Genomic DNA, 18474 nt, shown 5'->3' on the forward strand with positions numbered 1-18474 from the left:
GGAGGCTGGTCTTTGTGTTATATGTGTTACAAATTATCTTTACAGAGGGGATGTCCTAATAAACATCCATCCTGGGTGTGCTCCGGGCTTTATCCTCTGTCCCCAGCATTCCAGGTGAAGGTCAACAAAACTGAAACTCGACAAATGTCCTCAAAGTGAAAAACTGGCCTTGGAGCTTAGCTTATTCCTCTGTATTTCCACTTTTACATAGTTTGGGGCCTCTGAATATTCCTTAATTCTTTGCCAGTTTATTATTGTGGTTTTTTTTTTTTTTTTTTTTTTTAGTGTTTACAATTTTTTTTTTTTAATTTTATTTATTTATTTATTATTTTTGGCTGTGTTGGGTCTTCGTTTCTGTGCGAGGGCTTTCTCTAGTTGCGGCGAGTGGGGGCCACTCTTCATTGCGGTGCGTGGGCCTCTTACTGTCGCGGCCTCTCGTTGCGTAGCACAGCTCCAGACGCGCAGGCTCAGTAGTTGTGGCTCACGGGTCCAGTTGCTCCGTGGCATGTGGGATCTTCCCAGACCAGGGCTCGAACCCATGTCCCCTGCATTGGCAGGCGGATTCTCAACCACTGCGCCACCAGGGAAGCCCTATTATTGTGTTTTAAGAATTTTTTAAAATATATCTTTGATACCGAATTTTTTATTGTTTTCAGTGGGGGATTTAGGTTGTATCTATTTTGTATACATAATTTTATTCATAGTGTTTTTTTTAATATAGCACAACATTGTACTATATAAAAATAGGCTGCTTTTGCTTTACTTTATAAAATGAGCTCTTTTCCTTATTGTAACAAAACTTCATATAAAAGCAATTGTAACTGTTATATACTATTTTATAGAACGGATTGTTGTAATTTACTTAACCATATCTTTTGTTAGCATAACGTGGGTTCTGATTTTTGCCATTTTAATTAACAGTCTAATAAGTAAAAAGATTTTACTGTGTAAAAGGTTTTATAAGGTATAGGATAAATTTCTTATGTTAGGATTGATTCCTTAAGATTAATTGCAGAAGTTGGATCAAAAGATATGAGCATTTTTAAGACTAAGTGGTTTTCTACAAGAATTGTACCAATTTACACCTATTAGCAGTGCTCAAGAATGCAGTTTTCCAGTTTAGGTGTTTTAGGAACAGTCTTATCTGCCTGTTAAAGTTTGCATTAAAAGTCTCATGTAGGTCCTGTGAGGAGGAGGTAGTCCTCACAGGACCTGCATATAAATATTTGTTGTATATAAATACAACAGGTATATAAATATATAAATATAAATACAACAGGTATATAAATATTTGTTGAAATACACTGAGTAGCAAAAAGAGAATTACATTCTATTTTTTACTAAGTGTTCAGAATGCATTCTGGGAAGTTCAGAATTTATTGCACTAAATAAAATTTAACATCACTTTTTTTTTTCTAACTGTGTCTCACTAGGTGTCTTGAAAATTACAAAGGCTATAGAAAAATAAAAGAGAAAATTTGCACTAACCTCAGCCAGATGGAGACAGTTCTTGGGCAGTCCATGTCCCCATTGCCAATGTCATACAAAGAAGCTTTAGAGCGCTTGGAACAGAGCAAGGTAATAGAACTTGCAAATCTCAGTAAGACTCTGCAAAAAATTGGCAGAAAGAGCAGGTGGAGGCATCAGGGGATGTGGCTCTGTTATGACACATAGAAATCTTCAACCTGAGTTGTACACTCAACAAAATTCCTAAACCAAAAGCTATGGGGAAAATGAGGCATTGGTTCTGAGAAATTTAATCATTTGGGTTCACAGGACAGTCTTCTCCCCAGTAGCATCCTGTCCTTATTATTCATTCTTTCTAAAGCGTTACCTTGCATGTTGTTTTGTTGGACATCGCTGGATCAATGACAGAGCATTTAATGCAACTTTCAGAAATGCTAAATTCTGGTTACTTCTTATACTCTATTACTGAGCAATTTTAGTTTTTGCATATATTCATCTGTTACAGTGTATGGTATTATGTTATTAGCATTTGGATGAGGACATTCTAAATCATCTGTGCTTATCATCTACCACAAAACAAACAAACACAAAACCAAAAAACATAAATAATGTGTTGGTGGTTGATTACAGTAAGCATTGTACAAATTAGCTATCTAGTAAAATACGAGACTTACGTTAAAATAAGAAAATGAACTTCTAGGATATTTACCTTGGAAAACACATTTTTACTTAGAAAAATTGGTTTATAGGTCATTATTTGTCCCCATAGTTCCAAATTCATGTGCAATATAATAATATAGATGCTTCTCATCTGTCTCAAATTGACTTCCAAAAGGACTAAAAAATGGATTATGTAATACTTATGGATGATTTTAAAACATTATTTGTTCAAGATTAAAATAGTTTATAAGTTTCAGAATAGTTCTGAATTCAGAAAACTTCTATCCCTCCTATTCCTTTTCTTTTCTTTCTTAAGGTCTTGGTGTCAAATCTTACATCAGCCAAAGAAGAGCTCATGAAAGTACGACAGGTCCTCAGACACTTGAGACCCACCTGCACAGATAGTGACAGCCTCTGTTTACTCAGAAGCACATCTGCTCTATGGGAGAGATGGCTGAGTTTGATGGAAGCTGTTAAAGAATGGGAGTTGTGGTGTGAAGAACTGAAGCAGGAGTGGAAATTTATCCATGAAGAAGTAAGTGCTTCATTTGCAACAGTCAAACCATACAGTTTACTAACACATGTCATTTAAATTGTTTTATTATTTTCATTTTTTTTTTAATATAAAACAAGTCCTCAACCTGTACCATTTGTTTGCATCACATGTATGGAACATGTAAATGTTTATAGAGGTCAGGTCCTAGCAAAATAATCTCCAAGGAATGATTCAAGAATGATTCAAGTTCTTTCATGACAGTGGCATTTTTTTGGTGTCAAATAATTCTTAGAAATAAGTGGCTACTTGCTCATATGAACTTTAAAATCTTTATCGTGCAGATAAGCTAAGCCCTCTTAAAAATGTCTCTCCATCACACTAGAGGTTAGAATAAGGTAATATTCATAATAACCAATTAATTTTGAAATTAATTACAGTGGTTAACTGTGGAAATTAACTACTATTGTTAATAAGTATTGACCTAAAAATATGTATGATGTTCTTTCTGAAGACTGTCTCAAAGAAAACCTCCGTAATATATATCGATCACAGATGTTAATTTAACCATGGTTGAGGCCTTAGGCATCCCATACATTTAGAAAGAAAATTTAAAATAGTATAAAAATATCTTAGGGTATTCTTTAATCTTTCCAAAGGACCAGGTATAAATGAGGTACAAATCAGAACATTAAATGAAAACCCTTCTCTCTTATTCCTGTTAAAATTTCTGCTGAATTTACTTAAGACAAATATAATCAATACTTGATTAGCAGTAGGTCACATTGCTTTAGGATTTAAACGTTTAGCACTATCATATTTTCCTGCTTAAAACTTGTTGTTCTTGAAAATGAATATCATTTTGATGGTGCTGTTGGGGTTTGGTTAGTAAATAGTCTCTTGAATGTTAAAACTCCAAGGAACTTTGTAAACTGTCCTTTTAGCAGGGCCGCTAGCCTCCAGCTCTTTCCCATCCACGATGGCACGGTTTACTGAGGTCCTTCTGTGCAATGTGTTCCTGTGTGCTATGCTAAGAAGGCAGTTCAGGGAATTCCCTGGTGGTCCAGTGGTTAAGACTTCACACTCCCACTGCAGGGGGCACGGGTTCCATCCCTGGTCAGGGAACTAAGCCGCAAGGCGTGGCCAAAAAAAAAAAAAAAAAGACAATTCACACATGATGCCGCTGAATCTTGGCATGGCCCTCAGGAGTTACCTACTATCACCATTTTCTAAATGGAGAAGCTGAGTCACTGAGAGATTTAAGTTGGTACAAGCCTCCAAGCTAGTGATTAAACTGGGGCTATGGGCTGGGGCCACATCTATTTTGCTCACACTGTAATTTTAGAATCTGAACAGGGCTTTGCACTTAGTGGGCACTTAGTATTTCTTGAGGGACAGCTCTTATTCACATCCAGGTTTAGGCTAATCCTAAGCTTATTGTTCTTTTTGTTTTATTACATTATCTTTCTCTTGCCCTCTGCCCACTGGCAATCATATTTTAGTAGCTATTTAATAGTAGTTATTTTTGTAGTTATCCGTACAAGCATTTGACAATATCTGCTAACAAAATGTGTTTTTCAAAGAATAACACCAACAAAATATGTTCTCACGTAATAACAATAATAACAACAACTGCTAACACTTAATGGGCACTTAATTGAGCACGTGTCAGGCATAGTTCTAAGCACTTTACATGTATTTACATTCATCCTCGCAAGAATCCTATGAGGATGAGATTATCATTCTCATTTTATAGATGAAGAAAGTGAGACACGGTGAGATTGAGTTACTTGCTCGACTTCATAAGTGATAGAAGATTCAAATGTACACTCTGTTTTTAACCACTAAACTGTCAACTTAAATGACATTTACACATGCCAAATTGATGTAAGTTTTAAAATAGCTTTTATCCATTCAATAAAAATTATATCATCTAAATACCTGTACATGCAAGATTCTATTGGCATGGTTGGTGATTTTACATGTGACAAAATGAATTTCTGTTTTTAAAAACATCTGTACTAATACAACAATCCAGTATCTTTATGGAAGAAAGGTTTTGTGTAAGTAGATTTTTGAAAACTTAAATGCTTGTTTACATTTACAAATTCAAAAATTAATTTAAATTTTGATTTACCGGTTTTTTCCCCCTGAAATCTTACCTCCCTCTTTTCTTAAGCAGAATCTGCTTAATTTAATTATTCATTTCTGGTTATTCAGGATCATCATTTTATGCTTCACTGATCACAGTGTGCTAGAATAAAGGCATGTCTTCAAAGATATGGGAGGGGTAAGGCTGTCTTCTTCCCCTTGTACCAAAGATCCAAAAGTCTTTCCTGTTTTAGTTTCTATTTTGGCTGCTTACAGGTTTTTCCGTCTCCTTCTCTGTGTTTACTCGTGGAACAACTGTGGTTCCTTCTCCCTTTCTAGACTCAACTTTATAACTGACTGTGATCCTAAAAGTTTTATAACCTGTCCAGGGAAAATCTTCCAGGGGCTGAAGAGTGAATGCATAATCTCTGTGGCAACTATTTACTTATTTGGGGACTGCCGTCATTCTTTTTGGTATAAAGTTTGCTGCGTTTTGACAAGTGCATACAGTCACATGACCACCAATGAAATCAAGACTTAGAACATTTCCACCACCCAAGAAAGTTCCATATGCCCCTTTGTAGTCAGCCCCTTCCATTACCTCCAGCCTGTGGCAATTATTAATCTGTTTTGCCATCTTCAGAATGTCATATAAACAGACTCGGATAGTTTGTGGCCTTTTGAGTTTGGCCTTTTTTCGCTAAGCATAATGCATGTGAGATTCATTCATGCTGCTGTTTGTATCAATAGTTCATTTCTTTTTATTCCTGAGTAATAGTCTGTCAGACTCATGTACAGCAGTTAGTTTATCCATTCACAATTTGAAGAATTGCCTGGCTTTTGGATAAAATTATTGTCCTAAAAAAAATTATCCTTCCCCCTTGTGTTCTCCTCCTAATGACTTACCAGCTTTACAGCAGAGAGCAGAACCTGAGAGCAGGGGCTTGTAAGCAGGTGGTTTATTTTGGAAAGTGATCCAAGGGAACAGGAATGGGAGATAGGAGAACTGACACAGGAAAGGTTAGAGCCTTTAGTCGCTTTACTCTTATTGGATCCTGGTTGCTGCAGTTGCCCATTTATGGTTATCGCTGGCCATGGAAGCACCAAGAGATGCTCCATTAAGTCCTGAATTACGGACATAGTTCTTTCAACCCCAGTGTATATTGGAAACCCTAGGTGGACAATTACCTCTGTCAACATAGCTATTCCTTTCTTTGCATGCTGGTTCTTTGGTGGAGGAGTGAGGGGACTGCAAAATGACCCAGTGGAACCTGTATCCCATTCCCTGGTGGAAGTGTAGCTGCCTGCTTGAGAACTAGGACATCAATTCAACTGAATTTAGGTTTGAGGGGATGGAAAGCACAAATTCCATAACTGGGTCTCTTGGAGAGGGGCCAATCTACACATGTAGATTGGGTACACATGTACCCATGGATTCTAGTGATTGGGGACCCAGCTGGAACCTATGGCCCAAGTGACAGGGCAGCTTATGCCATAGCCTGGTCCTGCAGCACTGCCTCCTCAGCACTGGCGGCATTCTGATGAATGGATCTGAGCAATAGTCACCAGTATAGCATACACGGCTGCCAAAATCCCAAAAGGCCCATCCAGTGCTGCACCTCTTTCTTGGCAACAGAGGCGCAAGACTGAACAACTTGATCTTTACCTTATAGAAGTCCCCTGGCATGCCCCAGACTACTGGCCCCCTGGGAACTTAATTGATGCTGGGGCTCCTGAATTCTCATAGGCTTTATATCTCACTCTCTGGCATGTCTTACTGGGCATCCAGGTCCTCATTTATCATTTCAGTTAGCATGATATCATAAATGTCGTTGACCTCTGTGATATTCAGTAATGTCAAGATTGCAGGATGCCTGACTCTGTCTGAACGTAGAGCAGGAATGTTGGCAATGCTGGGACAGAATGTGGTAAATGTACAGTGCTGCTGACGAGAGGGCCAGAGGATTTGAGGAGGGAATAAGAGGGATCTGATTTTCTGTCTCTGTTCTGAGTTTCAGGGCTGGTAGAACTCCACTTTCTAGATATTTGATTTATTATTGATAGGTTATGTATTTCTGAGTTCTGCATTTAGCTGTGGTTGAGAAATACATGAGCAGTCCAGTAATTTGGGCTGCTTTCCCATTGGTGTAGGTGAGTGACAGGGTATTGAGGGCTTACTTTTTTGAGCATTGGATGTGAAAGAAAAGAGACCTGTAGAAAAAATGCCCAACCTCTTCTACTTCATGGATGCAGTTTGGTGGAGCTCATTCTAACTAACTTAGGGGTATCTGAGTCAGGAGAAATAATTGCTTTAATAAAGCAACTGAAATTGGAAGGGGAAAGAAATTATGAAAATATTCAGTAGCATTTCCTTCAGCTCATAACAGCAATACTTCTTTTTAATCACACATATACATGATCAATAGCTGGGAACTATGGGATTGGGATAGTGGAGAGATAATACTCCCAGCTGTAGGAAGACAAATATTACCTTGAAGTGGGATGTGGCTTTGGGAATCCTTTGAAGAGCCAGTATGTGAAAATTGTGATTGCTGAGTCCTGAAGTGGTAAGAGTATATTTTACTTATTTTAGCTCCCTTTTTTTTTTTTTTTGCTTATTGAATTAGATTGAACGAGAAGCAATTATTTTAGATAATCTTCAAGAAGAACTCCCTGAAATTTCCAAAACAAAAGAGGCAGCCACCACAGAGGAATTCTCAGAGCTGCTGGATTGTTTATGCCAATATGAAGAGAATGTGGAGAGGCAGCAGCTGTTACTGGCCCTACTTCTGCAGCGCATAAAAAATATCCAGAACACTCCTGAAGGCTTAAGGGCTATGGAAACTGTTTCTGCATCTCAAGAGATTATGTCTATGCAAGAACGATGCAACAAGTAAGATTTATGAAAAACTATTAAGGAAATGTGCTTGACAACTCAGGAAAAATTGAGAAAATATTGAATTTCTAGAATATAAAATTATTATAGAACAATGACAAATGATATGACAGAATCGAGTTGCATCAACACTGATAGGTATAAAAATGATGGAAAAGATTAATTCTTTTTATTGGAGTATAGTTGCTTTACAGTGTTGTGTTAGTTTCTACTGCACAGCAAAGTGAATCAGCTATACATATACATATATCCCCTCTTTTTTGCTTTCCTTCCCATTTAGGTCACCGCAGAGCATTAAGTAGAGTTCCCTGTGCTATACAGTAGGTTCTCATTAGTTATCTATTTTGGAAAAGATTAATATTAACGGTAATTAAAACAAGCACACATTTTCCATCCTGGTGTTTCAAATTTTTTTAAATGTTTGCTGTTTTTCTAACTTAGTAATACATATTCATTATAGGAAGTTTAGAGAATGTGAATAATTATAAAGATTAATATAAAAACCACCTTTAATTTTACCACTCAGCAACAATCACTGCCAATCACTCATCTTTCTTACTATGGCTGTACTTTTTAAAAAATTGTGATCATAGTACTATACTGTTTTATATTCTGCTGAATCATTTATAAGCATATTTATTTTCCTATGCTATTAAATGTTCTTTAAAATATAACTGTATAATATTTCACCATGTGGATATGCTATAATGTATTTAACCAAGTCCCTAATATAGAACCTTTAAATTATATGTAATTTATTTTACTTTTATAAAAACACTGTAATGAATATTCTTATGCTAGAATCTCTTTGTGCATCTGTGATTACTTCATTGAGAAAGATGCCAAGAAGTATGATCATCAGGTCAAAGGATATATCAATAATATCTTTATAGCTAGAAATACTTACCAGATAGCTCTCAGGAAAGATTTTGCCCACTTAAACTCCTCCAATAATATGATGGCTGCCTCCACAGTAAATGGGGTCAGCTTGGATAGAAAGGCTAATTCCATCGTCTATGACTCCAAGGGCCCATGCATGACTTCATTCACACCTCTGAGTCACGTTCAATTGAACTCAAGGATTACAAGGAAAAAAATATGGCAATTGGAATGTAAAGTGTGAAAAGAAGATATTTTGGGATGAAAGTTTTAGAGAGGTTTTTTTTTCTCTTTTTTTAAATTAATTTTTATTGGAGTATAGTTGCTTTCCAATGTTGTGTTAGTTTCTGTTGTATGGCAAAGTGAATCAGTTATACGTAAACATATATCTCTCTTTTTTGATGGAGTGATAGAATTTGATGTATGTTTGTATATATAGTATATAAACCATTGAAAACTGGTACTTTTCTCTCAGGAAAAAAAAATCTTTTGTGAGCTATGCAGACATTATATTAATTGTTGAAATAAAACTATTACACAGAAAAGCGGGATAGAGGAACAATTTTATTCTGATGCTATATCTTAGGCTTTTCCAGAAGGCTCAAAAAAATAAGGAATTGATGCAGAATGAAATCCAAGAAAGACATGCCTTTACAAAAGAAATAATTACTTTGAAGAATTCATTTCAGCAGACTACAACCTTTTTCCAAAATATGGAATTACAAGACCACCCAGAAAAGTCAGAACAGCTTGAGGTAAGTGAGGAATGAACTAGTGAATGTGGCTGATACAGGTCTGAAATCTTGAGTCCAAAGTTCTTGGAGCAGAGATAACCCTGTGGCTAGTGTAGAGGGAATCTAGAAGAAGAATAAAATGTGGGCAAAGGCCCTGTGGCATGGTGTGGGCAGAGCCACAGGAGATCAATATGGCTGGAGTACAGAGAGCGGAGTTGGGACTAGGTCAGGAGGTAGGCCAGCAGCCCTTTTCCAACCACATTTCAAGTGTGTTTGGTGTACAGGGGTCTCAGACCACTCTTGAGTAGTATGTAGGACTGCTCACTTTATAGGATATAGTATCTAGTCTCTGAGAGGGGTAGAACTGTTTTTACTCACAGCACTTGCCACCAAATGTGTGAGGCCTTTTTTCCCCACACCAACCTATTCCCCAACTGGGACAGGTTTTTTTCCAGACACCAACTGGGACACCAGTTCAATTCTGACACTAACTATAAGGAGTTAGTATCGACCCCCAGGTTAAGGGCTCAGTCCCACAAGTCTGCCCCCACTTCAGATGCCACCCATACTTCTTTTTTTTTTTTAACATTTTGAGAAATGCTTTATTCAAAAAAATCATGTAAATGTTGTCTTCCATAACTTTAAAAAGATGTTCAAGCAGAAAAGAGTTAACTTTAAAAAGCTATTGCATAGAAAATGACACAATACAAATAACAGATTTTACTTTGATATGTAAATATAAACTAGAATAATCTTGATTACAGAGAGACAAAATCATATGCCTCCATAGAAGAAAATTCTTTGGTTAAAAATAGCCAAATTGCTTTTCCCTCATACTTTCCTTAAGACATGAAATCTATTTTTTTAAGTATTTGGATTCCAAGTAAAGAACTTCACTTTTTTCTCTTTAAATAGAAACACCACCCGTACTTCTGACCGACAGGCTATAAAGCAGCAGCTCCCAGGACCCCATCCTCAGGTTTATAAATTTGCTAGAATGGCTCAGAAAACTAGGAAGGCACTTTACTTACTATTACTGGTTTATTATAAAGGATACAACTCAGAAACAGCAAGTGGAAGACATGTATGGGGGAAGGATGTGGCGCTTCCATGCTCTCTCTGGGTGCGCCACTCTCCCAGCACCTTGACGTGTCCATCAATCCAGAGCTCTCCAAACCTTGTTTAAGGGTTTTTATGGAGGTTCCATTAATAGGCGTGATTGATTAAGTCATTGACAGTTGGTTATTAACTCAACCTCCAGCCCTTCTCCCCTCTGGAGGTCTGGAAGTGCGGTTGAAAGTTCTAGCCCTCTAATCACACAGTTGGTTCCTCTGGCACCAGCCCCATCCTGAAGCTGTCACCCCCCAGCCCCACCACCAAGAATCTTCTCATTACCATAAACTCAGGTATGGTTGGAAAAGACTTGTTATAAATAACAAAAGACACTCCTTTCACCCCTATGCAGGAAATTCCAAGGGTGTTAGAAGCTGTGCCAGGAACCGGGGATGAAGGCTAAATGTATTTATTATATCACACTATCTATGCATAGGCTAAGGGTCATTTTCCGAACAATCTCTTCTCATTCCACTAGGTGGTAACAGGCAAAAATGACATTTGGAAGTTCGTTCAAAAGTTGCATGCTGTTATTCACCAGAGCTTTTGGTATCAATGTTGCAAAAGGAAACTTACTCTCCCTCACAGAGGCAGTCTTCATGGGGAAGCCATCTGAGTGTAGCTCTGAATGAAGACCTGTACTCCTGGCTAGGTCTAGATAAACGAGGAGCAGTCTGTACCTCAAACCCTACCTTTCTCTGAATGGCACACTATTCTTTAACTTTTCCTCTAGAGTTGTTCTCTGTTGAGGGCTAAGAAAAGGAAAGCAGTGACACATCTCGGAGTCATTCAAAATTGTAATCATTCTTCAGTGTGGTGACTCAATCCATTAACACAGATAATGCTACTGAACAGCTACTGTAAAAACAAAAGAAAACCCAAAAAGCCACAGTAAAGTCAAGAAGTATTTTTCCACTTGATCTTTGGGAAACTTTCCCAAACAAATGAGTTTCTCCTTTATAATTAGTGCAGGAGTACGTAGATCAGATTCTGTTTCTAGGCCACGACCAATAGACTATTTGTTCAGGTTTCTTTTATCTCCTAAAAACCCACATTCTTTGCAAGGAACTGGAACCCTCCCTTTTGAAAGAAGTTGAGCTGTGCTGGGCTGTCTAATTACATGAAAGCAGACACTTCTGCTTCAGGCACAGGGCTTTTAGTGGCCTTGAATCATTGTGATGATAATGTAGGAAGAAGCAGAAATGGCAACAAGTTAATAATAAAATAAAACTTCTTTGAAACTATTTGCTGCTTGCAGCTTTTTAGATCGAGACTGCTACTGAGATATAACTAAATCCTAGAGGTACTTTAGAAGCAGGAGATGTTGTAATATCTTTTCAGGACAATGGTTTGACACTATGGAGAGATATCAAGTTTAATTCTTACAAATTAGAAAGCATCATCTGACCAAACTGAGTATCTCTCATGCTTAATCAGCTTGTATCAATAGTGAGGTTTTGTCATGCAAAGTTTGCTCATTTAAATCATAAGGATGTGCTGGAAAGCTGCTTTCATTTTTAGAGTTAAACTTTTTCTCTGTCCTGTGAGCATTTGAAACTCTCTTGATTTTTTAGGAGCTTCAAAGCATTCTTAAGAAAGGGAAGCTAACTTTTGAGAATATTATGGAAAAACTGCGAATCAAGTATTCTGAAATGTACACCATAGTCCCTGCAGAGATTGAATCCCAGGTGGAAGAATGCAGAAAAGCTTTAGAAGACGTAGATGAGAAGGTAATAATAATGTTTGTATTCGTATTATTATTTATGGAGGTGAATGAATGTAAAGAAGAACATATCATTTAATATCACATTTACATTTGCCCTGATTTCAGCTATGTCTGTTTTTATAGAGTTTAGTTGAGTGATAATTTTGTGTATTGATACTGAGACGGAGTTGCTCTAAGTAAGTGACACAGGTAACAGAATTAGTCTATTAATTTTTAGTTGTCAAGATGCTTAGTTTTTCTTCTCTTGCATTTAAAAATAGAGTTATATATTGGCTTTTACTTGGCTTTTTTTTCCTCCGGAAAATCACTTTAAAATTTTGGTCATGAATAATACTTCGCTTTTAACATTTTGAAATTGCAACCAAGAACAGTAAGAACACACATTTCATAACTTACTAGGAATAGCACTTAACACACAGTGTCTTTCTAATGATGATGGTAACATAATTCTCACAAAGCATACCCAGGCAAATCTTTATACCTGAAAGTCCAGGTTGGAAGAAAGAATGGGAAATGGTTCATAGTACTTGGAGACATAGGAGTTTAGCAAGACAATTTTATTGCATTATTTAAAGGCTGCCCAAATCCAACAGAACAAAATTCTGTTTGGTCCAGAAGAATACAGAAGGATTTTTGTATTGCTTTTTGAAGCCTAAAGTACCTATAATTTAGTAAATAAAACAGGTTTTAATTGCACACAAAAAATCAGGTTCAAACTTGCGACAGATTTCTTTGGAAAATCTAACCCATGTAAAAAACATGTAAACTCCTAATATATGTTATAACAAATCATGTTGATTTGACATACAAGATAATCTATTATAAGGAACTTCCTCAAGAATCATGCACTATTGATTTTATTTTAAGAGAATACTAAATGTTTTGAGAGAAACTTAATTGGTTCTCCTGACTACTTCATGTGAAAATCCCTAACAAAGTGAGTTAATAATCAAAATCTACCTTTTAAATTTAGGGTTGAAAATTTCAGCAGTAACTTTGATATCTGTGTATATTTGTAACCAATAAAAACTTATTTTTATTGCGTGATGTGACTGTAGGATCCAGGCAACAGACACAATACCATTCTGTGCAATTCAGATGGCTGCATACTTTACCTAAATCATGATCTCTCCTAATATACAAAAATGATAGGCATTTCTGCCAGAAGAGTAACTGCCCAAAATATCAGAAAGCTTCATTTTGTGGTAATTTGTTACGTAGCAATAAAAAGCTAATACAGTAATTAAAAAAAAAAAAACTAATACAGGATTAGTTTTTTTTCTAAAAAATCTTGACTGTGGTATGGTCTGTGGAATAAAAACATTATATAAAAGTATCAACAACCTGATGCTGTGAAAAGAGCCTGGGGCCTTGGTGTCTGGTGGCTCGGGCTTCTTGGGATGAGTTCACCCACTACCTTGATGTATGACTTTAAGCAAGTCATACATGATGTATGACTTTAGCCTGTGTTTCAGTTTCTGTATCTGTAAAGTATCTGCATTGGAAGGTTTAGTCCCAGTGGTTGTAAGGATATAGTGGTTTTAAAAAAGTTAATTAAAAGGATAATACAAAAGCATTAAGTATTTTTTGGTTATTCAGTGGCTGCTTGGAGAAAACCTTATCAACATAGCTTAAAAAAATAAGAATATGAACTAATCAGGCATTTGAAAAATGATACATTCAACATTCATTTATTATCTTTCCTAGCACAAGTTATTTTCTTCGGAAAATCATTCTGATAAAAAAATTACACTGTTCAGCAGCTAGATTTCTAATTGCTGGGAAAACATACACTAGAAACATCCACACAGAGAAAACTAAGATTTTCTGCTGCAAGAAATAGCCAGTTTTAGAAGGTTATTTCACCCAAATGAATATTAAGATGGGAATTACATCTTTTATGTCAAATTGAGAATGTTTGTTTTCATTGAAAACAAATCTGTGCAGAGGATTCTCTCATAAAACATAGAAACTGTATAATAAATAATTTTTCTCCCAGGAATTCTTTAATATCATTTGCTCCCTTGGGGTATCTTTCAGACAGTCCCCTCAGCAGTATTGCCCAACACAGCACATATCTGTAGTATGTACTGTAGATTACATTGAACAGATTTCTGTTGGCCAGTTTTCTTTTCTTTTTTTTTTTTCGGTTGGATTTGAACGGTCAGGTCAGCACAGCTGCCTTTTCCTAGTCTACTAATCTACCCTCTCATTAACGCATTAGTCAGTATGGTTTGGAATTTTCCCCCTAGCCCTTAAAAGATTTGTACAAGTAAAATCTCAAAACACTGTGACTACCCCTTTTATCATTTGAACCTCTGAATAGAGTGCGGAAAACATCTCCATTGTGTCTTTCTCCCTTTGAAACAGATCAGCAATGAAGTCTTGAAAAGCTCACCATCCTATTCAATGAGTAGAAAAATAGACGAAATTAACAACGGGCTTCGGCATGTAGAAAAGATGTTGCAGCAGAAAAGCAAAAATATTGAGAAAGCTCAAGAAATTCAAAAGGTAACATCCTCCCTTAACTTCCTTCAGCATTTGGTATGTTCCCTGTCATCAGTCATCACAGGGATCCTAACCCTGATTTACGGGGCCCTCCTCACTGAGTGTGTCGTCACCTGCAGAGGCTTGGTGGAGAAGGTTGCATTTAAGAATTGTTCTCAGTTTTTCCATGGTGGGAATATGCCCAAACTCCTGAGAGCCTATGATTGGGGACCAGCCTTTTCACTAGGGAAGGAAAGTAAGGATCTTGTCTTGGGAAGACTGATATATAAAAACATTTCAGTAAAATATGAATGGTATTAACAACTTTTCTTTAGACTGCCAGGGGGAAACAGAGGAAAGTAGAAATTCCAAATTTATTTCCCTTGTAAAATGTCTTAGGTAGAACTGTACATAAACATAATATTCTACCTCTTAACTTCCAAGTAAACTCCTGCATGTGGAAAACATTCTTATTCTACTTTATATTTTAAGGAAATATTCTAATATGAATGGAGACTTTTAAAAATAGGGCTAAGAGAATAGATCTTAAAAGTTCTCATCACAGGGAAAAAAAATTTTGTAACTATGTGTGGTGAAGGATTTTTAACTAGACTTATTGTGGTGATCATTTTACGGTAGAAACAAATATTGAACAATTGTGGGACTTCCCTGGTGGTGCAGTGGTTAAGAATCCGCCTGCCAATGCAGGGGCCACGGGTTCGAGCCCTGGTCCGGGAAGATCCCACATGCCGTGGAGCAACTAAGCCCACGAGCTACAACTACTGAGCCTGCGCTCTAGAGCCCGCAAGCCACAACTACTGAGGAATAGTGGCCCCCACTCACCGCAACTAGAGAGAGCCTGCGTGCAGCAACGAAGACCCAACACAGCCAAAATTAAATAAATAAATTTATTTTTAAAAAAAAGAACAATTGTGTTGTACACCTGAAACTAATAAAATGTTATATGTCAGTTATACCTCAATTTTTAAAGAAGTTATCCTCAGAGAAGTCTCACTTATCACCCCCTTTCCCTCTGTTCCCTTCCTCCCTGCAGATAAATCTCTCCTTTGGTTTCTGATTTAACTCGACTGTGTTTCTTTTGGTAAAAATAAACAAATAATTCTAAATATTAAAAGAAATAATTGTACCTATTGTATGTGTCTTTCCTTCATAGAGGAAGACATTAGACTGTGTATACTCTCTTAAAATAAGGTGAACAAGATTTGCTCACAAACAATCATACCTGCCTTTGACTTTGCAGCCCCCTCTAAACCAAACAAATGTGATGTCAAAGGATTAAAAAGATTAAATTGAAAAATAGGTCAGACTATGGCTCGCCATTGGACAAAATCTTGGGCTCTCAATTAGCACTTTAACTAGTCAGATTTTCCCATTTCTAGAAATTATGTTCTTACACAGATATTAAGTAATAATTGAATGTTGTCTTTGAGATTTCCTCTGCCCAGACAAGTGCAGGTTTGAATCCAGCCTATTGGTTTCTTGAGCTAAAAGCAGTTGCTACTAATACATGTGGCTAGAATTTTCTGCCAGTGCATTAGTCTGAGTCAGAGCAGGTATTTTCTTTTTATCAGTTTTATTTTTGCATTTAATAAGAATTGTCTTCTAGATTAAGTAGATATATATACTGGTCTAAATAGGTTAGGTATTTACCCAAGCCCTTTTAAACATAATGTTACCTCATCACTCTTGAAAGATTAGGGTTACGTTGACCTTGTTTGGTGTCATTCATCTCTGGAAATGTCCAGGACTTTCTGCCCCCTTACAGCTAATTTGTACTGAAATGAATACAGTAAGAGTTAAGAGACCTCAGAAAAAGTGTTTTTCAGTTCAGGTCACAAGTGGTTTCTGGGCATAAGTGAAAAACTTTGCCTGGGATGTTGTCTCTGGCATGTCGTTTTGGTAGCATTTACAAGTACAGATACTGTGTGAAAACTTAGAAGTCAACACATCTTCAATCCAAATGGACTTAACGCTTTTCTTCCCCAGACGATGTGGGATGAGCTGGATCTCTGGCACTCCAAGCTAAATGAGCTGGATTCTGAAGTTCAGGACATTGTTGAACAGGACCCAGGACAAGCTCAAGAATGGATGGATAACTTGATGATTCCTTTCCAGCAGTATCAGCGAGTATCACAGAGGGCAGAATATAGAACCTCACAATTAAACAAGGTATGGCTGTAACACGCGATAGCTACACGGAGCATGTGGTAGTAGTGAGATGGGTTTAAAACAAAACAAAAGTACATATTCAGAGGCAGCCAGTTTCCCTTGAATTGCCAGTTTTAGGACCTGAAGCTAGAGCTACACCATAGGTTCAAGTGGGCATTGAGGGGCACTGCTGGCACAGGCAGAAGCAAGAATCCAAAAGTCAGACCACAGTAGGAGTCCGGGTAAGAATTGGGCTTCTCAAACAGGTAAGGGAATTTCAGGCAGGCGATCTCAAGAGTCCCAGCAGGGAGCCAGAGAAAGAACCTCATTTGGGAACAGGACACCCCTGCCCTCCCTTCCAAGTAGGGGTCACGGTGGGTGAGTTGTACATGTGATCTAGCAGCAGCAAGGCAGGAACCTACTCTCAGAGGGACTGGGATACTATAGGACAAGGCCTGGTACAGGAGGACAAAGTGTAAGTCCAGTTTTCAAAGTGGAGCGTAAAACGGGAACCAGACTAGTTGCAAAGCTAACTTGGAACCCTTGCTGAGGCCCATAGCGTTGGGGTAGAACTCCTTAAATCCTTCCCACCTGTGGTCAGGATCAGTTTTACAGGCTGAAGGATCAAAACCTGGAGGGGGTGGGCAAGTGGCCCAGCTGTGGGGTGTGGGGCCCTGCGAGGCCTGACACCACTGACTGACAGCAACCAGTTCTTCATTTAAGAATCCTTCAACTCAAAGAGGAAACATCAGACTGAATTTGGTACTGCCTGTCTTTCACAGGCCACAATTAAGCTGGAGGAGTATCATGATCTTTTGAAGAGTACTGAGACTTGGATAGAAAATACCAGTCGTTTGCTGGCTGATCCTGCAGACTATGACTCTTCAAAGACGCTGAGTCACCACGCTAGCACCCTTCAGGTGAGTGTTCTTTCAGTGTTTCCTGGGTGTCGTAGAATCTACGTAATGATTAGTGGCTTAGCTGATTGTCACGATGCTTTTTTCCCCCTTCTTTCCTGAAAAAACAACCTTATCTTCAAGCATGCCAGATGGCAGAAGGAAGCTTGGGAGAGTGGCAGGCTCTAGATAGGGATTTTGGAGACCAGGATCTAATTCTTTCGGTCCTGATAACTAATTCATGACTTTGGGGATAATTTACTGTGTCCTCCATGGGCCACAGTTTCCCCGATCTCTGAAGTAAGACTGTTGCACTGAATGGTGGTGATGGTTTTGGTTGTAGAATTCCAAGATGGTTCCCAATAGTCCTGTTCCCTGGTGTACACGACCTATATAATCCCCTTCCCTTGAGTGTGGGCAGGAATATGAGTATGTGATGAGATAGTCACTCCATTGATTAGGTTACATCATATAGCTGAGGATATGGGATAGTCACTCCCATGAACACATGACTGATCATGGATGTATAATTATAAGACTCCCTGGTAGCAGACTAGAGTGAGATTCTCCTGCTGGATTGAATAAGTAAGCTGCCATACTATGAGAGGGCCATGGAGCCAAGACCCTAGGGTGGCCTCCAAAAGCTGAGAGACCCACAGTCAACAGCCAGCAAGAAAACTGGGATCTCAGTCCTACAACTAAATTCTACCAACAACCAGAATGAACTTGGAAGAAAAAGTCATGCTCCAGATGGCACCTTGATTGCAGCCTTGTGACATCCTGAGCTGAGGACCCACCTAAGCCATGCCGGGACTCCTGAGCCGTGGAAACTATGAGATAATAAGTTTGTTTTATTTTAAGCT

General features: G+C 37.8%; 1 protein-coding gene across 1 annotated transcript in view; it reads left to right on the plus strand.

The window, feature by feature from the left end:
- SYNE2 (spectrin repeat containing nuclear envelope protein 2) overlaps positions 1-18474 on the plus strand; it is a 318208-nt gene that overhangs the window by 181526 nt on the left and 118208 nt on the right. The window contains exons 50-57 of the mRNA XM_061180891.1: positions 1434-1578; positions 2444-2662; positions 7339-7604; positions 9073-9241; positions 11908-12063; positions 14430-14570; positions 16554-16736; positions 17498-17635. Coding sequence (XP_061036874.1) covers positions 1434-1578; positions 2444-2662; positions 7339-7604; positions 9073-9241; positions 11908-12063; positions 14430-14570; positions 16554-16736; positions 17498-17635 — 1417 coding nt within the window. The remainder of the gene's footprint in view (positions 1-1433; positions 1579-2443; positions 2663-7338; positions 7605-9072; positions 9242-11907; positions 12064-14429; positions 14571-16553; positions 16737-17497; positions 17636-18474) is intronic.

Source organism: Eubalaena glacialis, chromosome 2, assembly GCF_028564815.1.
Source record: "Eubalaena glacialis isolate mEubGla1 chromosome 2, mEubGla1.1.hap2.+ XY, whole genome shotgun sequence".
Lineage (NCBI taxonomy): Eukaryota > Metazoa > Chordata > Mammalia > Artiodactyla > Balaenidae > Eubalaena > Eubalaena glacialis.